Source organism: Oncorhynchus nerka, linkage group LG8 (assembly GCF_034236695.1).
Source record: "Oncorhynchus nerka isolate Pitt River linkage group LG8, Oner_Uvic_2.0, whole genome shotgun sequence".
NCBI lineage: Eukaryota > Metazoa > Chordata > Actinopteri > Salmoniformes > Salmonidae > Oncorhynchus > Oncorhynchus nerka.
The window spans coordinates 49,769,166-49,795,037 of record NC_088403.1 but is presented as its reverse complement, the minus strand read 5'-3'; the positions used below and the strand labels follow the sequence as shown (position 1 = coordinate 49,795,037).

Genomic DNA, 25,872 nt, shown 5'->3' with positions numbered 1-25,872 from the left:
AGACCAAAGATCAGCCTGAAGGAGCTGCAATGCTCCACATTGGAGATTGGATTATCTGTTCATAGGACCACTTTAAGCCATACACTCCACAGAGCTGGGCTTTAGAGAAGAGTGGCCAGAAAAAAAGCATTTGCTTAAAGAAAAAAATAAGCAAATACGTTTGGTGTTTGCCAAAAGGCATGTGGGAGACTCCCCAAACATATGGAAGAAGGTACTCTGGTCAGATGAGACTAAAATTGAGCTTTCTGGCCATCAAGGAAAACACTATGTCTGGTGCAAACCCAGCACCTCTCATCACGCCAAGAAACCATCCCCAAAATGAAGCTTGGTGGTGGCAGCATCATGCTGTGGGGATGTTTTTCATCAGCAGGGACTGGGAAACTGGTCAGGATTTTTGTATTTTACTAGGCAAGTCAGTTAAGAACATGTTCTTATTTTCATTGACAGCCTAGGAACAATGGGTTAACTGCCTTGTTCAGGGGCAGAACGACAGATTTTTACCTTGTCAGCTCAGGGATTCGATCTTGAAACCTTTCGGTTATTAGTCCAACACTAACCACTATAGTACCTGCTGCCCCAATTGAAGGAATGATGGATGGTGCTAAATACAGGGAAATTCTTGAGGGAAACCTGTTTCAGTCTTCCAGAGATTTGATGTCTGGGACAGAGGTTTCCCTTCCAGCAGGACAACGACTCTAAGCATACTGCTAAAGAAACACTTAAGTGGTTTAAGGGTAAACATTTAAATGTCTTGGAATGGCCTAGTCAAAGCCCAGACCTCAATCCAATTGAGAATCTGTGGTATGACTTAAAGATTGCTGTACACCAGCGGAACCCATCCAACTTGAAGAAACTGAAGCAGTTTTGCCTTGAAGAATGGGCAAAAATCCCAGTGGCTAAATGTGCCAAGCTTTTATAGAGACACCCCAAGAGACTTGCAGCTGTAATTGCTGCAAAAGGTATTGACTTTGAGGGGGTGAATAGTTACGCACGCTCATGTTTTCTGTTTTTTTTTTTGTCTAATTTCTTGTTTGTTTCACAATAAAACACATGTTGCATCTTCAAAGTGGTAGACATGTTGTGTAAATCAAATGATACAAACCCCCCCAAAATCAATTTTAATTCCAGGTTGTAAGGCAACAAAATAGGAAAAATGCCAAGGGGGGTGAATACTTTCTCAAGCCACTGTAAACAGACAATGAAAGCTCTTACAATATTCGAAGATTACATTTCTCTAAAACAGGCTATAGGCTACATGTGCACCACCAAGTCAGAACAGTAGGCTAAGCTATGAATAAAGGGAAAGGGACCAAATTATTAGGGTGAGGCACATGGGCTACTAACAGCTTACTACACAACAAAGACTTAGTATTACTTTCTTAGCTACAGTATACATATCTCCCTGGCATATTACATAATGTTTGTCAGCAGCATACAATACATTTTTGGACTCACATTGTTGTGCTGTGTTCACTTGAACAGGAGGGTGGCGCGGCAGTCATCAGACTTTGTCACCAAAGCCTGGCCATCTCTGGATTTATGGTGCTTTCACGACAACTGGGAACTCAGAAAAAAACAATGTTGAATCATGATGTCAGTGATCTTCAGGTCGAAGCTCTAGAAAGAGGCTAGAGCTCCCGACTTGGAATTCTGAATTGAATGACCGTTCTCAGTTGTCTTGAACTCACTGAAGTCTGAAATTTCCCAGTTCCGAGTTTCCAGTTGTTTTGAATGTGGCAGAAGTCATGCTGGATTGACAGCATGGCCAATATATTCCACCTTTTCTGGCCTATGGTGTTGAATGTGTATCCTTTTAAGCTTGGAAAAGAGACCTTTAAACCCAGACTTGGACCACCCTCCCACTCCACTGAGTAGCAGGCTAGTGATTGCTTTGCAACCCACTAATTCCTTCCAAACAACTCTTTGTTGAATGTGCGTTTTCCAACTTGTAGTGTAATGTTTATGTCCAATGGCCGATGAGCACCAATACATTTTATCCATAATTTCGCTTCATATGACAAGAATTGAAAGGATTTGCCAGTCGATTGTCAACGTGGTTCATGAAGATGACTGCATGACTAGCTTGCTAGCTAAGATTTTGAAAGTATGAGGTTGACATGATGAGTCCAATCAAAGCTACGGTAGATATGACGTGATTTGACAATTTTATCTGTGGCTAATGACCTTGAGCCTTCTTGGATGGGCATTTCTAATGTAACTCTATGGCAGCATCCAAGGCGCTTGAATTTTCCAGCTTTCCGTGACGTACAGTACTGTCCCCATGAGTGACAGAACACTGAGCCAATCACGTTGCAACTAGAGAACATTACCAACCTGGCTTCCCCACCACCACAGAAAGCACTGAGCTAAGCTGAGATCCCTTACTCAAGAAAGCAAAAAAGAGACCATGCAGCTTTATTAACTGAATAATTAAAAATATATATATATATATTTATATGTGACAGGCAATGTCACTGCTGAATACAACTGCAACTTTAAATCAATATAGTGTTTGTGTTTGAATTAAGATGCAGGATTAAGATGTCAGATCTGCCGCCACCCACAAGATGCAGTAGTGATAAAGTCCGGAGAATGTGGAGTTTCTTATCATTCATCAAACTGAAAGTACTACCTTTAGATTCATACTGTTACAGTAAGGTCACCGTAGTTCCATTTTTAGCGACGTTCCAATTCCCTTTTCACTTCTGCATTCATGGTTGATTTGGTGTTCAGCAGCGTAAGTGTCTGACCACTTAAGAGAACGCAAGTTCTACAGCTACAACAGGTAGGAAATGTATTAACTCACAGGATTTCTGCACTTCTATTCTCTCTCTCCTAGACGAGGATAACTCTGATCTATATGCGTTAGCCAACCAGCAGTGAACAGTTAAGTAATGATGGTTCAATTGTAGCATTGTGTCAACAATAGATATATTTAGTTAGCCTATGTGACTGTGGGGAGTGTGACGGTGGGGAGCCTAGAAACTGACTGAAGTGGGAGTAAAGATGAGATACTGCCAAAGTGCAGAAGGGACACACAACGACTACAGTGTTATCACTTCTCGTCTTCATGAAAAAGTACATTTTACATTTCGTCTCATCCGCCATTCAGGTCAATCCCACCAATCTGTGTCACGCACCATGGGCAGATGTATCGAAGGTGCGTACCTGAGCTACTTTTTTTATTGTAAAGTATTAGCCACGTTACAATCTGACGGCATTACAGAAGCCTCAAAAATAGGTGTTTAACATACCGGCAAATCTGATGCCCAACTGTGCAGTCGATGACGTGGCACGCAACCATTGGTTGATGAAATGTAGTCCATCTGGAATGTGACCCTTGTAACATGACATCATAACTCTTAATATACATATTGCACCCCTCTAGAGAACAGTTAGTCATGGTATGGCTGCGCTGTTGATGATAACTGAAGGGTAGGGAAACAATGACACATGTCTGTTTATAAATGTACAGGATTGTAAATGTATACATTTATAAAGGCTTCTAAAATGTAAAGATGTTATATCATCATGCTATGCAACCATAGATAGGGCATGAAACAACAACAAAAAAACATTTTGTGTTGTCTAATTCTGCAGTTTGCAAGCTGGTCTTATGGGTTGCAGTTTGTGTGACCTTCATTGTCTTGGGTAAGTAGCTAGTAAGAAAAACATATCGTTATAATACCGCATCATCTTTCATCGACAAAACTCCTCTACTTCTCCACATAGGTGCTGTGTACACTGATGACTGCCCAGTGAAACGTGTCATCCCTATCCACATGATCATTTCTGGATCTTTCGGTCTCCTCTATGTATTCTTCTCCTGCTGCAAGGACCGTGTTGTGTGCCAACATTTGTCTAAACTATTTTGGTTCATGATCATCATCTGGCTCATTATTGGTACGAGACATCAAATTACGATACTGTTGGAGGAAATTATAGTTGAAATGATTAATTATGTATACATTTAAATTAGAAACATCTATTCTAATACTATTATGTTATGGTATGAAATGTATGGGTTCTTGGTTAAGCTGTTACTGAAAATGTAAGTAAAACGAATTAATTGTCTGTACCTTGCGGGTTTAAGGGAGGGAGAAAAGTATATCTTTTAGACAGATTGGAATGTTTGTTTTATGAGGGGAGTAGAAGAAGGTCTCCAGACCTGAAGACACTGCGCTATTGTGGGGATCGGAGAGAGTGTGTGAAACTGATGACGTCATTTTATGTTCTCTCTTTATAATGTAATGTTCTTTGTATTTTGGGGCAGTACTCATCAAGAATAAATGCTGAACTTGTTTTTAAGACTGGTCTCTTGCTATTTCCTGCAAAATGATAAACTTACAACTTATTATGAAATAGATAAGAGTGTGAATTTGGTTTTGGCTACAAAACATATAGGAATTTAGAATTCCTCTAACAATTGGTCCTAGACCTGGATCTAAATACCCCTCCCTGTTATCTGGAGGTAGTACGCTGAAAATCGTGCACGGACGGGAGACACCCGTTTAAAAAAGTCCTGGCCTCCGAATTGAGGTTAAAATTCAGGCCAGCATATTATAACAGAAATCAGGGAGGGTGACTAGATACAACGAACATTGCTTTCCCAGTCGGCGATAAGGTCAGTAATCTTTATTCTTGATTAAGGGGGAATGACTTAAATTATCATAGGGTGGATTTAAGTTGTTCTCAGATTGAAAGTCAACTCTACAAATAGGCTATGCTTGGAGCGACATTTTAGTTCAAAGTCCTATAGGAACAGCGACTTACTGTATATTCCTACAGTGATCACTGTATACGGGTGAAAACTAGTGTCAGATCGAGTGATGAATGGACTGGGGGGGTCTTTCCCGGTTTTTAGTAGTCTGTGTTCTTGATAGTGAAAAGTGATTGTGTGGTTGAGGTTCCGGGGAAGAAATGGAACAGGTGATTTTATACCATCAGCTTTCAAGAATAGACACTGCAGGATTGGTTTTGGGACTGGCCTCGGTCCATTTGTTTTCGGTCAACTTTACAAGTAGGCTATGTTTGGAGCGACAAAGTTTAAGTCAAAAGACCTATAGGAACAGTGATTACTGTATACGGGGGAGTTAAATGTCAGATTGAACAATGTATCCAGCGGAAAGACAGAACAAGTGACCCCATAGATATATAGTTCTTGATAATAGACACTGCAGGTTGGTGGTCTTTATTTAGATTATGGGGAACAATTGAGTTGCTTTTCCGTTGGTCATTTTCAATCAACTCTACAGATTAAGCTATATTTGGGGCGACATTTTAGTTCAAAGTCCTATAGGAACAGTGATTACTGTATATTCCTACAGTGATCGCTGTATACGGGTGAAAACTAGTGTCAGATTGAACGACGAGTGGACGGAGACTCTTGAGACTCTGTCTATTTGTCCTCGGTCAACCCTACAAGTAGGCTGATTTGGAGCGACAATTTTAGCAGAAGTCCTATAGGAACAGTAATGTATTGTATACGGGTGAGACTTAATGTCAGACTTTAGTAGATGAGGATTCCAATAAAGAGATATTAACCATAAGGTGTTAAATATTGGAATTACTAGGAGTGAGTAGATAAGGATTCCAATAAAGAGAAATTAACATAAAGTGTTGAAGATTGGAATTATTAGGAGGGGCAGGAATTTATTATAATGGGTAGTAATCCCTCTAAACTGCTTTCTGAAGAGACGGAAGATTACCGTTATATGAAACAAAAAGATCGAAGGAATGTAGATTTCTGTCCTAAATGGGAAAAAAGGTATGGTTTTGACGGACACCTAGATGTCGAAAAGTTAGAATCCCTTATAAAACAGATACAAAGGGAGCGAGATTAATGAGAATCCTAAACTGAGGGAAAGCGTTGGGCGTCTAAATTGGGGCTATTTTCTGTTGTCAAGATGTCGGAGTAACAAATACAGATAACTGTAAAAATGGGTATATTTGCAGAGAGTCTCAGTCAGTTTCATAGCGCTGGTGGTATAGTGGTGAGCGCAGCAGTTTTTACCAACGGCAATCCACGGTTCGGTTCCCATCCGAGGCGGTTAACTAAAACTGATATTAGAGTGAAATTCACCTATTTGCATGTTTTGCCGGAAAAATACGGTCGCCAGTGTTTGTCTAAATATAACTGAACGTTTATTATGTGTTTTAGATTGAATAAAAATAAATAAAAAAGAAGGCATTAAAAATAATGGCGAGACAATTGAGGTAATACGCTATTTTGCCCAAAATGATCTGGGGGAATAATGTATTGAGATGGGAGTCGTATTTAAATAAATGTATCATAGAAGAGAAAGTCACCTAAAGTTAAATGTAGGGAATAACGGAGAGATACGATACAATTTCATGCTATCCGGACGTTATAGCTATTTATGAATCGACTGACATATGATAAATTTAGCACAAAACATGGTACGTTTAAATGTTAGGGTATGGTAAGTTGAGAAGTTGGGTTGGTTTTACTTTGATGATTAGAATTTAAAACTGAACGCAATCTGAATAGGGAATATATATTTTACAGAGGCAGGCAGATGTGTGATGACGTTTCACGTTGAACAACATCGTTCCTCAAATTTAAACAGGGAAAAGGGGTTGTGGCATTTAGAGGGAAAATGCGTGCATTATACCTTAGAGTTACTTTTCAAAAGCGGCCAGAAGTTCCAAATACATTTCTTTTAAAAAGGAGAAGTATCGTAAAGATAGTCTGAAAAGATGCTACAGCTTGCAACGGCAGTGCTAGGCACTCAATGGGCTATATAGTGCACCGCTTTGGACTATAAAATAGGTAAGAATAGTTTAATCGTAAAAAGTTGTGATTGTTTTTCCGAGTATTGATTTTTGGTTAGGTAACGCCTGGGAATTCGAACTAGAAGTTAACGTATCCTAAAAAAACACTATCTATTTTTCTCTACTTTTCTTTACGGGGAGAAAGTATGTCTTGTCTTAAAGGGACAGTGCACGTCAATCACAGTGGTTTGAGTGTATGGCAGTGTATAAAATATTTTGGGACGACAATTTGAAGATAGACTGAATGAGTTACATGAAACATCAAGAGATTTAAAACAAACGATGTGAAGGGATTATCTGAATTATTGGGTGTCGTTGTAGTAGTAAAAGTTTGGGTTAAGGGGATTTCCCTGTTCCCAGTGACAAGGTATTTTAAAGGTTTTGTAGAATAGACTGAAGCAACCAGCTGGATGGCTTGGCAGAATAGAATTGCATTAGATATGTTAATGGCTGAAAAGGGAGAAGTATGCGTGATTATCAGGACCATGTTTGTGCATACATCCCAAATAACACAGCTCCGGACGAATCAGTGCCCGAAGCCTCAGCTGGTTTGACCACCCTGGCTCAAAGGGTTGGCAGAAACTCTAAGGTGGATACTTCTCTGACTGATTGGGTTTTGATAGTACGTTTGGAAAATGGAAAAATGTTATGATCACTGTGTTATGGGCTACATTCACCTGTGTGACTGTTTTAGTTTTATGGGGCTGTTGTCTAATTCCCTGTGTATGAGGCCTTGTTTCCAGAACTCTGGAGAAAATGATGACTCAGCAGATGATGAGATATGGGCCGATTCCAGGTTCTGACCCGTGGAGGACTGAATGTATGACTACAGAACAAGTGGACGAATCTGGATCTTTTATTTGTGGGGAATTTATATTTCATGAGACCATTTTTGATGTTTAGGGAGGCTAGGTTGTATCCCATCTCAATATTAGACTGTTTTTTTAATAAAGATTGTAACGAAAATCCTGATAAGCAGAGTTATAATTCTGATGTAGGTTTAAAGGTTAGATTAAGGTTAAGGTTAGATTTGATTAATGATGGGTGAAGAGTCGGATAAACATTTATAATAATGTTGGTTATGTGTCTATTCATATGATAATCTGGTAAACCTTTATAATAAGGTTAGTTATAAGTTTGTTCATATTTTTGTTTTTTTATGTTTGATGAAATTAGATGTAGATTTGAATGTATAATATTTAATCAAAGGGAGGATTGTTGGAGGAAATTATAGTTGAAATGATTAATTATGTATACATTTCAATTAGAAACATTTATTCTAATACTATTATGTTATGGTATGAAATGTATGGGTTCTTGGTTAAGCTGTTACTGAAAATGTAAGTAAAACGAATTAATTGTCTGTACCTTGCGGGTTTAAGGGAGGGAGAAAAGTATATCTTTTAGACAGATTGGAATGTTTGTTTTATGAGGGGAGTAGAAGAAGGTCTCCAGACCTGAAGACACTGCGCTATTGTGGGGATCGGAGAGAGTGTGTGAAACTGATGACGTCATTTTATGTTCTCTCTTTATAATGTAATGTTCTTTGTATTTTGGGGCAGTACTCATCAAGAATAAATGCTGAACTTGTTTTTAAGACTGGTCTCTTGCTATTTCCTGCAAAATGATAAACTTACAACTTATTATGAAATAGATAAGAGTGTGAATTTGGTTTTGGCTACAAAACATATAGGAATTTAGAATTCCTCTAACAGATACATGTTGCCTGGTTTGAATATTTTTTAAATGCTTCCTTCCTCACACCTTTCCTCCCTCCTTTCCTCCCTCCTTTCTTTGAGGTAATCACTGATCTGTTTCTGTATTGCTTCCAACAATCCAACATTATCAGCTCAGTGATTACTTCACGGAAGGAAGGAAGGAAGGAAGGAAGGAAGGAAGGAAGGAAGGAAGGAAGGAAGGAAGGAAGGAAGGAAGGAAGGACTGTAATGTTACTAAAACTGTTATTTCAGCAAGCACCATCTCAGATTGTTCTGAAATCATTTCTGTAGTTAGAAACAGATAAGATTAGGATTTCTGCAACATTATTTTGTTGAAAAATAATTTGATCTCTGAGAGGCTAATTGATTGCCGAATTGCCCATTTTAATTTATAATATTCATATAATATTCTATAAATATAGTCTGATTTGGACCAAACTTTTATCTAACTTAGCCTTAACTGCACAAAACTACACAAGATCTCTCAAACTGTGTACATTGATTACATTTCCTACTGCTTTGTCTACAGGCCATTTTTGGACCTTCTCTGTATTCCAACCCAACTACGCACGGAAAGAGATCATCGGCAACACAGTATACTGCAACAAATCTCTATACCTCTTTGTGGCCTCTACCACCATCATATTGGACATTCTTATATGTATGTGGCTGCTTGTGTTGTTTGATGTATGTAAATGCTTCATACGTTGTCTCGTCTGCTGTGTCTCTTTATGCAAGTCTGACGATGTCAAACCTGTGCAGGTTGTTGAGCCTTTGAGGGTTGTGGAGACTGAGGACTGTGTTGAACCTAAGGAGTGTGTGGGGACTGACCTGTGTGTGGGGACTGACCTGTGTGTGGGGACTGAAGTGTGTGTGGGTACTGAAGTGTGTATGGGGATTGAGGTGTGTGTGGAGACTCAGGTTGAGTGTGGGGCATGACGAGAGTGTGAGACATGAAGAGAGTGTGGAGTATGTGGAGAGTGTGGAGTATAAGGAGTATGTGGTAACTGGGCAGAGTGAGTCCAACACTGCTCATTATTAATGCAATTCACAATTCACAATACCAATAGTAATTTACATGAATGTGTCTATTTTGGGGGGTGAGATAATGTAAAAATGTAGATGTCATCATAAAAAATAAGCAATCAATGGGTCAATTTGTGCCATTATGTTGCCAAAAATCTGAAGATTAAAATAAAAATATTAATTCCCACTTTGACTTTCAAGATTTAAAATGTACCTTGGTAGACAAATATTATCGTTACCATTTTTGAGCAGAATGATAATAATTTGGCTAATAAGCTGCTGTTCCACTTCACAAACACCCGCCCTGGAATAGTTTAGTGGAACGGCCCATCAATGAAAACGCACACCCAAAGAAAATGGACTGGTGTGTTAAAATGGTCTGTTCTACTGTATCTTAGTCAATGCCGCTCTGACATTGCTCGTCCATTGAATTGATCAAATGTGTGTTGTGTTCTTCCACAATAAAAAGGCCAGGGCTTCGAGACTGGTGTGTTTCATTTGACCTACTCTATTTGAGTTGGCATAATTCAAATTATTGCCAATCTATTCAAATGAAGTTGTGCTGCCTTACTGTAACATTGTAAATTGTCAGTCGCCCGTACAGTTTCGATAAGGTAGCCAACAGTAGCTTGTGATATTGGCTGCTTTCAGTCGCCCGCAGCACCAGACGAGGGACCGCAAGAGCATGCGCTGTCGAGAGCGGTGGCTCCGTCAGTTAATGAGAAATGGTGAAATGGAATTCTTTTCTGACTTTCCCCAAGCGCAGATCTCTCAGTAGTAGTGTTTACTTCACTGACACACGCACAACCAAGGTAAATTGACCATATCGCAATCAAATACATGTGACATGTTTTGCCAAATTCTGTAAAGGTTTTTAATTGATATTTTTTATCATAGCCTACATTCTATTGCCGACAATCCATGGATGCGTTCATTGTACATAGAGTAGCCGAAAGAATAAGAAGCTGATCATTACTGGTTATCAATTGTCTGCATAGGTTGTTGGTTATTGGTTATTGGTATTAACTTAATATGATTAAATGACATAGTATTAGCTAAATATTATTAATTGTAATGTAGAACTGTCCTACTGTGTTTTATTGAAAAAATATATAGTATGTGATGGACTAACAAAATGCTAACGTGAACAAGTGTGACAGATCAGGTTACTTCACTATTTAATGTAACTTCAACCAAACATAAAACTTTGTATGAAAACACAACGAGAGGTGACATTGCAAAGCTAAGAAAATAAAATATAGGTAAGGGCCAGCAAAGACAGACAGGTGTGTGTGTATAGTTATGGGATTGGTGATTGTGTGATTGATGTTTGTGTCAACTTTTCATGGTAGATATACAGTGCATTCAGAAAGTATTAAGACCCCTTGACTTTTTCTACATTTTGTTAAGTTACAGCCTTGTTCTAAAATTTATTAAATAATGATCCCCCCTCTAATCCACAGACAATACCACATAATGACAAAACAAAAACTGAAATATTACATTTACATAAGTATTCAGATCTTTTACTCAGTACTTTGTCGTAGCACCTTTGGCAGCGATTACAGCCTCGAGTCTTATTGGGTATGACGCTAAAAGCTTGGCACACCTGTATTTGGGGAGTTTTTCCAATTCTTCTCTGCAGATCTTCTCAAGCTCTGTCAGGTTAGATGGGGAGCGTCGCTGCATACCTATTTTCAGGTCTCAAGATGTTCGATTGGGTTCAAGTTCAGGCTCTGGCTGGGCCACTCAAGGACATTCAGAGACCTGTCCCAAAGCCACTCCTGCGTTGTTTTGGCTGTGTGCTTAAGGTCGTTGTCCAGATGGAAGGTGAACATTCGCCCCAGTCTGAGGTCCTGAGCGCTCATGAGGAGGTTTTCATCAAGGATCTCTCTGATCTCTCTCAGTTCATCTTTCCCTCGATCCTGACTAGTCTCCCAGTCCCTGACGCTGAAAATCATCCCCACAGCACAATGCTGCCACCACCATGCTTCACCGTAGGGAAGGTGCCAGGTTTCCTCCCAACGTGATGCTTGCCAATCTTATCTCGGAGCTCTACGGACAATTCCTTTGACCTCATGGCTTGGTTTTTGCTCTGACATACACAGTCAACTGTGGGACCTTATATAGACAGGCGTGTGCCTTTCCAAATCATGTCCAATCAATTGTATTTACCACAGGTGGACTCCAATTAAGTTATAGAAACATCTCAAGGATATTTAATGGAAACAGGATGCACATGAGCTCAATTTCGAGTCTCATTGCAAAGGGTCTGAATACGTATGTGAATATGTTATTTCTGTTTTTAGTTTTTAATACATTTGCAAACATTTCTAAAAACCTCTTTTTGATTTGTCATTATGTGTGGAGATTGATGAGAAAAAGGTTTTATTTAATCCATTTTAGAATAAGGCTGTAATGAAACAGATTGTGGAAAAAGGGAAGGGGTCTGAATACTTTCCGAATGCACTTTAAGTTTGTGTATGAATGGTAGATAACATCATATCTCAACATCACAAACATGAGTTGTATAGGTGACGTCATGTATGTGTATACATACAGTACAAGTCAAAAGTTTGGACACACCTACTCATTCAAGGATTTTCTTTATTTTTAATATTTTCAACATTGTAGAATACTTGTGAAGACATCAAAACTTTGAAATAACACATATGGTATCATGTAGTAACCAAAAAAGTGTTAAACAAATCATAACATATTTTATATTTGAAATTCTTCAAAGTAGCCACCCTTTGCCTTTATGACAGCTTTGCACACTCTTGGCATTCTCTCAGCCAGCATTACCTAGAATGCTTTTCCAACAGTCTTGAATGAGTTCCCATATTTTCTGAGCATTTGTTGGCTGCTTTTCCTTCCCTCTGCGGTCCAACTCATCCCAAACCATCTCAATTGGATTGAGGTCGGGTGATTGTGGAGGCCAGGTCATCTGATGCAGCACTCCATCACTCTCCTTCTTGGTCAAATAGCCCTTACATAGCCTGGAGGTGTATTGGGTCATTGTCCTGTTGAAAAACAAATGATAGTCCCACTATGCGCAAACCAGATGGGATGGCATATCGCTGCAGAATGCTGTGGTAGCCATGCTGGTTAAATGTGCCTTGAATTCTAAATAAATCACAGACAGTGTCACCAGCAAACCACCCCAACACCATCACACCTCCTCCTCCATACTTCACGGTGGGAACCACACATGCAAAGATAATTTGTTCACCTACTCTGCGTCTTCCAAAGACACGGCAGTTGGAACCAAAAATGTCAATTTAGACTCATCAGACCAAAGGACAGATTTCCACCGGTCTAATGTCCATTGTTCGTGTTTCTTGGCCCAAGCAAGTCTCTTCTTCTTATTGGTGTCCTTTAGTAGTGGTTTCTCTAATAACTGGTAACTCCAATGAACTTATCCTCTGTAGCAGAGGTAACTCTGGCTCTTCCTTTCCTGTGGCGGTCATCATAAGAGCCAGTTTCATCATAGCGCTAATTGGTTTTTGTGACTGCACTAGAAGAAACTTTCAAAGTTCTTGAAATTTTACGGATTGACTGACCTTCATGTCTTAAAGTAATGATGGACTGTCGTTTCTCTTTGCTTATTTGAGCTGTCTTTTACCAAATAGGGCTATCTTCTGTATACCACCCCTACCTTGTCACAACACAACTGATTGGCTCAAACGCATTAACTTCTTGCGTCGAGCCAACCTGGATCCGGGATCATGACTACAGCCTCAAGCCCATTACCATAACGCAACGTTAACTATTCATGAAAATCGCAAATGAAATGAAATCAATATGCTTGCTCTCATGCTTAGCCTTTTGTTAACAACACTGTCATCTCAGATTTTCAAAAATATGCTTCTCAACCATAGCAAACTAGCATTTAGCATTTAGCGTTAGCATTTAGCATTAGCATTTAGCGTTAGCATTAGCAGGCAACATTTTCACAAAATCCAGCAAAAACATTCAATAAATCATTTACCTTTGAAGAACTTCGGATGTTTTCAATGAGGAGACTCTCAGTTAGATAGCAAATGTTCAGTTTTCCTGAAAGATTATTTGTGCAGGAGAAATCGGTCCGTTTTCTGCGTCATGTTTGGCTACCAAAAAAAAACGAAAATTCATTCATCCAAACGCCAAACTTTCTTCCACATTAACTCCATAATATCGACTGAAACATGGTAAACGTTGTTTAGAATCAATCCTCAAGGTGTTTTTCACATATCTCTTCATGATATATCATTCCTGGAAGTCTCCTCTCTGTCTCAATCACATGGATGAATGCGAGCAGCTTGGAGATTACGCAACAATTTCAACAAAGGACACCGGGCGGACCCCTGGTAAATGTAGTCTCTTATGGCCAATCTTCCAATGATATGCCTACAAATACGTCACAATGCTGCAGACAACTTGGAGAAACGATAGAAAGGGCAGGCTCATTCCTGGCGCTTTCACAGCCATATACGTGCTCTCACCACTGGTGTCCCCCAGGGCTCTGTTCTAGGCCCTCTCCTATTCTCGCTATACACCAAGTCACTTGGCTCTGTCATAACCTCACATGGTCTCTCCTATCATTGCTATGCAGACGACACACAATTAATCTTCTCCTTTCCCCCTTCTGATGATCAGGTGGCGAATCGCATCTCTGCATGTCTGGCAGACATATCAGTGTGGATGACGGATCACCACCTCAAGCTGAACCTCGGCAAGACGGAGCTGCTCTTCCTCCCGGGGAAGGACTGCCCGTTCCATGATCTCGCCATCACGGTTGACAACTCCATTGTGTCCTCCTCCCAGAGTGCTAAGAACCTTGGCGTGATCCTGGACAACACCCTGTCGTTCTCAACTAACATCAAGGCGGTGGCCCGTTCCTGTAGGTTCATGCTCTACAACATCCGCAGAGTACGACCCTGCCTCACACAGGAAGCGGCGCAGGTCCTAATCCAGGCACTCGTCATCTCCCGTCTGGATTACTGCAACTCGCTGTTGGCTGGGCTCCTGCCTGTGCCATTAAACCCTACAACTCATCCAGAACGCCGCAGCCCGTCTGGTGTTCAACCTTCCCAAGTTCTCTCACGTCACCCCGCTCCTCCGCTCTCTCCACTGGCTTCCAGTTGAAGCTCGCATCCGCTACAAGACCATGGTGCTTGCCTACGGAGCTGTGAGGGGAACGGCACCTCAGTACCTCCAGGCTCTGATCAGGCCCTACACCCAAACAAGGGCACTGCGTTCATCCACCTCTGGCCTGCTCGCCTCCCTACCACTGAGGAAGTACAGTTCCCGCTCAGTCCAGTCAAAACTGTTCGCTGCTCTGGCCCCCCAATGGTGGAACAAACTCCCTCACGACGCCAGGACAGCGGAGTCAATCACCACCTTCCGGAGACACCTGAAACCCCACCTCTTTAAGGAATATCTAGGATAGGATAAAGTAATCCCTCTCACCCCCCTTAAAAGATTTAGATGCACTACTGTTCCACTGGATGTCATAAGGTGAATGCACCAATTTGTAAGTCGCTCTGGATTAGAGCGTCTGCTAAATGACTTAAATGTAATGTAAATGTATATAAGGAGACAATGAAAAACAGAGCCTCAAAAATCCTGCTCATTTCCTGTTTGAAGTTTCATCTTGGTTTCGCCTGTAGCATTAGTTCTGGGGCACTCACAGATAATATCTTTGCAGTTTTGGAAACGTCAGAGTTTTGTCTTTCCAAGGCTGTCAATTCCATGCATAGTCGAGCATCTTTTTGTGACAAAATATTGCGCTTAAAACGGGCACGTCTTTTTATCCAATAATGACATAGCGTCCCCATAGGTTGAAGAGGTTAAGAAGGAAATCAATTCCACTATTCCATTAAGTCACACCTGTTCATTGAAATGCATTCCAGGTGATTACCTCATGAAGCTGGTTAAGAAAATGCCAAGAGTGTGCAAATCTGTCATCAAGGGTGGCTACTTGAGGAATCTCAAACAAAAAATATTTTTTTGATTTGTTTAACACTTTTTTGGTTACTACATGATTCCATATGTGTCATTTCATAGTTTTGATGTCTTCACTATTATTCTACAATGTAGAAAATAGTAAAAATAGAGAAAACCCTTGAATGAGTAGGTGTGTCCAAACTTTTGACTTGTACTGCATGTATACTTTGGGTGCAAGTGGTCCTCTGTCCAGTGTCTGTTTTCTTTTGCCCATCTTAATCTTTTATTTTTATTTGCCGGTCTGAGATATGGCTTTTTATTTGCAACTCTGCCTAGAAGGTCAGCATTCCTGAGTCGCCTCTTCACTGTTGACGCTGGTGTTTTGCGGGCACTATATTATTGAAGCTGCCAGTTGAGGACTTGTGAGGCGTCTGTTTCTCAAACTAGACACTCTAATGTACTTGTCCTCTTGCTCAGTTGTGTACCGGGGCCTCCCACTCCTCTTTCTATTCTGGTTAGAGTCCGTTTGCGCTGTTCTGTGAAGGGAGTAGTACACAGCGTTGTACGAGATCTTCAGTTTCTTGGCAATTTCTCACATGGAATAGCTTTCATTTCTCAGAACAAGAATAGACCGACGACTTTCGGAAGAAAGTTCTTTGTTTCTGAACATTTTGAGATGGTAATCGAACCCACAAATGCTGACGCTCCAGATACTCAACTAGTCTAAAGGCCAGTTGCATTGCTTCTTAAATCAGCACAAAAGTTGTCAGCTGTGCTAACATAATTTCAAAAAGGTTTTATAATGATCAATTAGCCTTTTAAAATGATAAACTTGGATTAGCTAACACAACGTGCCATTGGAGCACAGGAAGGATGGTTGATGATAATAGGCCTCTGTGTGCCCATGTAGATATTCCATAAAAAATCGCTTGTTTCCAGCTACAATAGTAATTTACAAGTTAACAATGTCTACACTGTATTTCTGCTCAAGTTGATGTTATTTTAATGGACAAAATTGTGCTTTTCTTGTGACCCCAAACTTTTGGACGGCAGTGTATGTTTACAACTGAAATCATTACCTATCATCTCTTATCTATTATCTCTGTTGTGGCTAATTGAGAATTGTGAGAGCTATACATTACATTTATATATCCAATGTTCCAAGCGTTGCACACCACTGAATTAATACAGCGTCCTATGTCATGTTTGTGTCATGGCTCTCTATCGCCCTCTGTAGGCCTGACTGTGTCGCACAAGATGGAGAGGGGAAATCTGCTGCAACACATGCGTCACCCTTCCAAACCAATCATATCAGGTGGAATGAAATACGTCCGATTGCATCACTTAAGAGTTGCTCAGATCAATTGAATGGTGCCTTTAGAGTCGAATCCTAACTTCCACTTAAAGTGACCTTCCACAGTTGAAACAATAACATAGCTCTTGGTAAACAGCTGAAGGATGGGGCTGCAGAAATGTAACCACTATCGCATAATTCATAGACATGGCTATGGATGCAAGGACTGACCATCCATGCTATCGATTTACATTTACTTTATATACAAACATTGGAGTAAAATTCAAACAAGCTTATATTTTGGGTTCTGAGGATGACAGTTGAACTAAGCTCATGAGACATTTCTAAGTTAAATTATTTAATAATCAATGGGTACATATCATTAATATATAGGTCCAAAAATGTATGTAGTAGCTGCAGATTACCACTTTAAGTCAAAGGGAAAATGTAGCTAAAATATGTAGAGTGGGTTTAGGGCAAAAATCTGAACCTCTATCTTCTCTCTCCCCCAGGTATCTCAAAACTACTTGCGTGTGTCATTCCTATCGCTCAGATCACCATAGGTGAGTAGCTGAAGTAATACTTTTATAATACACCTTCCTTACCATTGTTGTACACTTTGCAACCCCCTCTTGCTGCAACTGACTATCCCAAACTCTCCTACCCCTATGTATTACTTTATAGGTGCAGTGTACCTGTATGACTGCCCCCGGCAGCACTACATCCCCATTTACCTGGTGGTAATGGGGGCCACCGGCCTGGCCCTAGCCCTGCTCTCCTGCCTACCATGTGCCCAGGACTCAGATGACAAGGCCCCCAACCTCCTGAACCACCTCTGCACCACCTGGAGCACCCTGGCCTCCCTCTTCCTCTTCTGCTGGTTCATCAGCGGTGAGTCTGAGAGACCGTGGGAGAGAGAAAGACGGTGTGGTAGGATAGAGAAAGAACACTGTGTGTGTGTGTGTGTGTGTGTGTGTGTGTGTGTGTGTGTGTGTGAGAGAGAGAATAGGAAGAGAGAGAGAGAGAGAGAGAGGAGGAAGCGTTCCAGCACACTTTTAACCTCTTCCAAGAACTAACTGATTCCCACCAAAAATACAACGTTACAGTATCTCAAGCTGTGACAGTGAAAGACTTGCGAAAATAACAGACTTGTGAGTTTTACACTCTGTTAGGAAACAATTACTTGACAAAATGACCGTCTTTTCAACTTCATACCAAAGGCCACTCTCTTTCTCTTTCTCGCTCTCTCTCCCTCTCTTGCTCTCTCCCCCTCCCTCCCTCCCTCCCTCCCTCCCCCTCCCTCCCTCCCTCCCTCCCTCCCTCTCACTCTCTCCCTCTCACTCTCTCTCTCTCTCTCTCTCTAGGTAACGTGTGGATCTACTCCATCTATCAGCCCAATTTCAACCAGACACTGAATGAGGACCCCTACTGCAACAAGACCCTGTACTTGTTTGCCTTCTGGACCACCACTCTAGCCTACGTTGTGCTGGGCCTTCTGCTGCTGGGGGGATGCTGTATGCTTGTCTGTGCCTCTATACTGGGCAAGAGGGACCCTGATGACAACAGATCATGAGGGAGAGGATGAGAGGAGGGGAGGAGAGGAGACAACAGTACAAGACAGGAGGAGGAGGAAGGGAGAGTAGAGGGCAGTAGAGGAGAGGGGAGAAGAGAGGAGCGGAGCGGAGGAAGATGGCATTGGAGAGGGGAGGAGAGGGTGTATAATGTTGACTAAACAAACTAGAGAAAACCAATAGAATCCAGTTATCAATTGAATAACGAATTATTGGTTTTAACTGTTATTATATATCACTGTGTTTCTGTATGAGAAACGTTGTTGCATTCATTCTCATTAGCTCAATTTTAAACTATTTATACGTTATTAAATGTATTAAAGTAAATATTCAAATTGTGAATAATGTGCCTGTGTTTCATGTTATGATCCTAGTCTGGTGTAGGTATATGATTGTATCAGTGATTCAGTTTAATCTGCAGGACAAAACTGTTTTTTGTATCACAATTAGTCAGTGATACAGGTCTATCAGAGCCACATTATTACCGGTTCTTACCTTCTGGGTAACAGTTGCATTTCCATGCCTAAGGTATATTGTTCATACATTATATATCTCTACGGATAGCTCTACGTAATCATTGACTAACAAACATATCAGGCTTACTGTTATGTGTTGGACTGGGAGCCTTACAACCCCTGAGATCAAAATGAAACTGAAAGATTCAGTTACTTGAGAATCCCAGACGAACCTTGTTCAGTTTAAATGTTACTCCATTTGAACTGTTTGTACAGCTATTTTCTTTCATTCAATGATTTCAAAATGCCCTATTCACCGATAACATCACAGGATACTACTTATCTGTATGATTTGACAAAAACAGTGCTTTAATTAGTATGAGCTGCACAAGGCCTATATGAGCTGTCTTATTTGACACATAATATTTTGGTGTCCCCAACCTGGCTTAAAATACGTAAACTCCTTTCAAATACTTCAGCTGCACTGATTGAGTTGCCTTGTACAAGGGAATCAATTGAATAATCCCAAAAGTGCAAAGCCTTTCAAAATCACTGGGTTTAAATATACAATCATTATAATCACATTTTCAGCAATATGACTGATTATGTTTAGTAATAATAGTAATAATAACATAATACAATGTTGAAGCAGTTGTTGTTACAGAGTACCAGTGTTGTATTGTGACTGGATCTCAAATTCACCATGCAGACTGATGAGAGAAAATTAAACTACCTGGACATTGTTGGATTCGGGGGTTAAACTTGGAACATTGTTGTATTAAACTCAGAAGTATAGAAGTACAGAAGTATAGGAACATATTCCCTCCGCAAGGCAATCAAACAAGGTAAGCGTCAGTACAGACACAAAGAAGAGTCGCAATTCAACGGCTCAGACACGAGAGGTATGTGGCAGGGCCTACAGTCAATCACAGACTAAAAAAAGAAAACCAGCCCCATCGGGGACCCCGATGTCTTGCTCCGAGACAAACTAAACAACTTCTTTGCTCGCTTTGAGGACAATACAGTGCCACCGACACGGCCCGCTACCAAAACCTGCGGACTCTCCTTCACCGCAGCCAACGTGAGTAAAACATTTAAACGTGTTAACCCTCGCAGGGCTGCCGGCCTCAGAGCATGCGCAGACCAGCTGGCTGGTGTGTTGACGGACATATTGACGGACATATTCAATCAAAAATGATCCCAGTCTACTATTCCCACATGCTTCCAACATTGTTCCTGTTCCCAAGAAAGCTAAGGTAACTGAGCTAAATGACTATCGCCCCTTAGCACTCACTTCCGTCATCATGAAGTGCTTTGAGAGACTAGTTGAGGATCATATCACCTCCACCCTACCTGGCACACTAGACCCACTCCAATTTGCTTACCACCCCAATAGGTCCACAGGCGACGCAATCGCAATCACACTGCACACTGCCCTAACCCATCTGGACAAGAGGAATACCTATGTAAGAATGCTGTTCATTGGCTACAGCTCAGCATTTTACACCATAGTACCCTCCAAATTCATCATTAAGCTCGAGACCCTGGGTCTCGACCCCACCCTGTGCAACTGGGTCCTGGACTTTTTGACGGGACGCCCCCAGGTGGTGAGGGTAGGAAACCCCGTGGATCCTCAACACTGGGGCCCCACAATGGGACAGCCTACAGGGAGGAGGTGAGGGCCCTCGGAGTGTGGTGTCAGGAAAATAACTTCAAACTCAACGTTAACAAAACAAAGGAGATGACGTGGACTTCAGGAAACAGCAGAGTGAGCACCCCCTTATCCACATCGACCGGACAGTAGTGGGAAGGTGGAAAGTTTTAAATTCCTCGGCGTACACATCACGGACAAATTGAAATGGTCTACCCACACAGACAGTGCCACTTCAACCTCGGGAGGCTGAAGAAATGTGGCTTGTCACCAAAAACACTCACAAACTTTTATCACCGCCTGGTACGGCAACTGCTACACCCACAACCATAAGGCTCTCCAGAGGGTAGTGAGGTCTCCAGAGGGTAGTGAGGTAGTGAGGTCTGCACAACGCATCAACGCAAACTACCTTCCCTCCAGGACACCTACACCACCCGATGTCACCGGAAGGCTTAAAAGATCATCAAGGACAACAACCACCTGAGTCACTGCCTGTTCACCCCGCTATCATCCAGAGGGCGAGGTCAGTACAGAGACTGAAAAACAGCTTCTATCTCAAGGCCATCAGACTGTTAAAAAGCGATCATTAACATTGAGTGGCTGCTGCCAACATACTGACTCAAATCTCTAGCCACTTTAATCATAAAATATTGGATGTAATAAATATATCACTAGTCACTTTAAACAATGCCACTTAATATAATGTTTAATATAATGTTTACATACCCTACATTACTCATCTCATATATATATATATATACTCATATATATACACTGTATATATACACACACATATACACACACATATATATATACCATCTACTGCATCTTGACTATGCCATTTGGCCATCGCTCATCCATATATTTATATGTACATATTGTTATTCATTCCTTTGTTGTTGTGAAATTGTTAGATTACTTGTTAGATATAACTGCATGGTAGGAACTAGAAGCACAAGCATTTCGCTACACTCGCATTAACATCTGCTAATCATGTGTATGTGAGCAATAACATTTGATCTGATTTGATTAGTTACAAAAGAGACATGAGGGGTGCCATAATGAAGCTTGGGAGGGGCTGAGCGCAGGGAAAACAATTGCATGTGACAGTACTGATAAGGGGAGAAACCGTTGAAGGCTCAAACCACTTAGTTCCCTGCTTAGCAAGAACAATGCATAAGGAGGAGTGATAAGGAGGAGACTCCACCCAAAGTGGGGTATGAATACCACCACAGGGGAAGCCATGTCTTTGACTGAATACAGCTGTATCGACCCTTTGGGAAGAATTCAACTTGTCCGTGAGTTATTTACTCTGAAAATTAGAAGCTAACAACATGGATCATAAAGGAGCTCACAGACCACAATGCCCTGCTACGTGCGGAGAGTGTGCATCCCCTTCCCCTCAAGAATGGTCTACCATATTGTCACGCCCTGGCCTTAGTTATCTTAGTTAGTTATCTTATCTTAGTTTTCTTTATTATTTTGGTTAGGTCAGGGTGTGACATGGGGGATTTATGTGTTTAGTTTGGTCTAGGGTTTTTTGTATGTTGATGGGACTGTATCCTTTCTAGGTAGTTTGTAGGTCTATGGTTGCCTAGATTGGTTCTCAATTAGAGGCAGCTGTCTATCGTTGTCTCTGATTGGGAACCATATTTAGGCAGCCATATTCTGTGGGTACATTGTGGGTGGTTGTCTTCTGTCTTTGTGTCATTGCACCAGATAGGACTGTTTCGGTTTTCACATTTGTTGTTTTGTATTGTGTAGTGTTCTCGTGTATGGTCTTTATTAATGCAACCGCTGTGTCAGATTTCAAAAAAGCTTTACGGTAAAAGCAAACCATGCAATAATCTGAGTACGGTGCTCAGAGCCCAAACAAGCCAAAAATATATCCGCCATATTGTGCAGTCAGAAATAACATTATAAATATTCACTTACCTTTGATGATCTTCATCAGAATGCACTCCCAGGAATCCCAGTTCCACAATAAATGCTTGATTTGTTTGATAATGTCCATCATTTATGTCCAAATAGCTCCTTTTGTTAGCGCGTTTGGTAAACAAATCCAAACTCACAAAGTGCGTTCACTAGGAGCAGACAAAAAGTTAAAAAGTTCTGTTAGTCCGTAGTAACATGTCAAACGAAGTATAGAATAAATCTTTCGGATGTTTTTAACATAAATCTTCAATAATGTTCCAACCGGAGAATTCCTTTGTCTGTAGAAATGCAATGGAACAGAGCTTGCTCTCACGGGAACGACCGTGGCCAGCTCGTGGCTCTCTGGCAGACCTATGACTTGTTCAACCCCACTTCACAGTAGAAGCATCAAACAAGGTTCTAAAGACTGTTGACATCTAGTGGAAGCCTTAGGAAGTGCAACATGACCAATATCCCACTGTATCTTCAATTGGGAATGAGTTGAAAAACGACCAACCTCAGATTTTTCTCAGGTTTTTGCCTGCCATATAAATTATATTATACTCACAGACATCATTCAAACAGTTTTAGAAACTTCAGAGTGTTGTCTATCCAAATATAAGAACAATATGCATATATTAGCAACTGGGACTGAGTAGCAGGCAGTTTACTCTGGGCACCTTATTCATCCAAGCTACTCAATACTGCCCCCAGCCATAAGAAGCTAGTGTTCAGCGAAATAACAACACAATGTCAAATACAGGTATCCTAGACAAATGCAGTAAGTAACATCCAATCACATTAACCTTTACTCTCTCGCGGGAATTCCACTAACAGTCTCTATGAAGCCAATCGTTGCTGCTGATCATGTTGTTATCTGTACTGATGGTGCAAAAGCCATGATGAGAAACATAGTGGAGTGGTAACGTGTGTGCAAGCAGTTGCTCCCGACACCACTTGGGTGCACTGCAGCATCCACTGTGAGGCTCTTGCTGCCAAGGGAATGCCTGACAGCTTGAAAGACGTTTTGGACAATACAGGGAAAATTGCTAACTTTGTTAAAGCAAGGCCCTTGAACTCTCGTGTATTTTCTGCACTATGCAATGATATGGGCAGCGATCATGTAATGCTTTTACATACAGAGTTCATATGCAAGAATGGCTGGCTCCTACAGACATAGGAGCCAGCCATTCTTGCATGGTCCTCCTTAAGTCATCATTAATAATTCAGTATTATCATTTTTTTCTCTTTGACTAGAGGTAATGGGATGACCTAGAGTGTATCATCCTGTGAACATTTTACTTAATCAGAAGCCACTTTAGAATGACAAATTATGGGACAAAAATGCTTTTTAATTCATTGGAACAGGGCCATGACGTTATCGTCACTGTCTGTCACTGTCTGTGACGATAATGTCATGGCCCTGTTCCAATGAATTAAAAAGCATTTTTATCCCATAATTTGTAATTCTAGGAAAGTTCTTATTTTCACTGTACAGGGCCTTTGACATCAAAACATGTTATCAAATCACAATACTCAAATAAAAAGCATGAGCTGGAGTACCCCCAGAGAACATGATTTAGTGTCGAGGTGCTGACTAACGGCGAATCAACTCTAAGATATAAAAACAAATAAAGAGTTGCACACTCTATACACATGAACTCCCAATAATTTATTGGGTAAAACACCAATGTTTCGGGCATCACTGTGCCTTCCTCAGGGTAATGTCATGAATGTTTGAACCAGGTTATATAGACAAGAGGTTCCCAAACTTTTTATAGTCCCGTACCCCTTCAAACATTCAACCTCCAGCTGCGTACCCCCTCTAGCACCAGGGTCAGCGCACTCACAAGTGTTTTTTGCCATCATTATAAGCCTGCCACACACACTATACGATACATTTATTAAACATAACAATGAGTGTGAGTTTTTGTAACAACCCGGCTCGTGGGAAGTGACATAGAGCTCTTATAGGACCAGGGCACAAATAATAATATAATAATAATCAATAATTTAGCTCTTTATTTAACCATCGTAGATTAAAAAAAACTTATTTGGTCATTGAAAATTGTGAATAACTCACCACAGGTTAATGAGAAGGGTGTGCTTGAAAGGATGCACATAACTCTGAAATGCTGGGTTGTATTGGAAAGAGTCTGTCTTCAATCATTTTCCACACACAGTCTGTGCCTGTATTTAGTTTTCATGCTAGTGAGGGGCAAGAATCCACTCTCACAGATGTATGTGGTTGCAAAGGGCATCAGTGTCTTAACAGCGCGATGTGCCAAGGCAGGATACTCTAATGACTTAAGGAGGACCATGCAAGAATTCTTCTCCATTCTTGCATGGTCCTCCTTAAGCCATCATTAATAATTCAGTATTATCATTTTTTTCCTCTTTGTCTACAGGTAATGGGATGACCTAGAGTGTATATCCACCCAACTATGATCAGACCTACGGGAGCAAAACATACTGCGACAAAACTGTTTACATTCTCTACCTCTATCATGTTGGACATTGTAAGTGCAGTGACACTCTCCGCATGGATTATCAAGTTCTTTCAGCAATTTGATCTCTGTGGTTGATAGTTTCAGTGTTGCTTTCTGTGAGTGCTGCTGCTGCGAGTGCTGCTGAAGATGTTATGGGAGGTGTGTGCTGTAAACACTCCAAACTATGGGAATGCTGTGGCGGTGAGGGGACGTTAGTACCTTGGCAGGCTGTGAGGAATGTATGGCAACATAAATGTCATACAAGCTGACAATGTTTACGGGCTGCCTGGACAGGAGTGATCTTGACTAAAGGATTTTTGACTTGCCTTATTGCTGAACCATCCAGTCTATTTGTCATATACTGTAAATCAACACATTGGTATGCTAATAAAATCAAACAACATCTTCCCCATTGAGTTCAATGAGAAATATACAGTACATACTATATGCATTATCATTGGGATACACTAATTTGAAGTGTTGCAACGATCAAGTGGTGCCTTGAGGACTATTTTCAAACATCCTGTCTTAAAGATATTACAAACTAGCGTTCTGTTCATTAATGTAACTCTGGTAACTCTGGCTTTTGCAATGTTAGTCTTTGAAAAGAGAAAATGCAAAGGAAATGGCTGCTAAGAATAATTCTCTATACAGGGTATGTAACGATGTTCGTCTGAGGAAGAAGGAGTAGACCAAAGCTCAGCGTGGTACGTGTTCATATTTCCTTTAATTAACTGAACACTAAATACAAAAGAACAAGAGAATAAATGAAAACCGAAACAGTCCCATATGGTGCAAACACTGAAACGGAAAACAACTACCCACAACCCATAGTGGGAAAACAGGCTGCCTAAGTATGGTTCTCAATCAGAGACAACGATTGACAGCTGCCTCTGATTGGGAACCATACCAGGCCAAACACCTAGAAATATAACACACAGAACCAAAACATAGAATGCCCACCCCAACTCACGCCCTGACCAAACTAAAATAGAGACATAAAAAGGTCAGGGCGTGACAGGGTATGAGTT

The 25,872-nt window shown here is 40.9% G+C and overlaps 1 protein-coding gene and 2 long non-coding RNA genes across 3 annotated transcripts; all 3 read left to right on the top strand.

The window, feature by feature from the left end:
• The first annotated feature begins 2,559 nt into the window (after positions 1-2,559).
• On the top strand, positions 2,560-8,375 carry LOC115133769 (uncharacterized). Its single transcript, XR_003864253.2, has 3 exons — positions 2,560-3,160; positions 3,601-3,651; positions 3,733-8,375. It is a non-coding gene; the product is annotated as an uncharacterized LOC115133769 (long non-coding RNA).
• An 8,869-nt stretch (positions 8,376-17,244) lies between these two features.
• Positions 17,245-18,659, top strand: LOC115133768 (transmembrane protein 272-like). Its single transcript, XM_029667252.2, has 3 exons — positions 17,245-17,324; positions 17,446-17,652; positions 18,126-18,659. Exons 2-3 carry the CDS (start codon positions 17,505-17,507, stop codon positions 18,332-18,334), a joined length of 357 nt encoding a protein of 118 aa, XP_029523112.1. The 5' UTR covers positions 17,245-17,324; positions 17,446-17,504; the 3' UTR covers positions 18,335-18,659.
• Positions 18,660-21,581: 2,922 nt separating this feature from the next.
• On the top strand, positions 21,582-25,251 carry LOC115133767 (uncharacterized). The gene is made up of 2 exons (XR_003864252.1): positions 21,582-21,736; positions 24,761-25,251. It is a non-coding gene; the product is annotated as an uncharacterized LOC115133767 (long non-coding RNA).
• The last annotated feature ends 621 nt before the right edge of the window (positions 25,252-25,872 follow it).

What these genes read in the sequence shown, in the direction of transcription:
- LOC115133768 (XM_029667252.2), top strand. Translation starts at nt 17,505, where the DNA reads ATGGGGGCCACCGGCCTGGCCCTAGCCCTGCTCTCCTGCCTACCATGT. An exon ending in CTTCTGCTGGTTCATCAGCG is followed by an intron (nt 17,653 to 18,125) that starts GTGAGTCTGAGA and finishes CTCTCTCTCTAG; the next exon opens with GTAACGTGTGGATCTACTCC.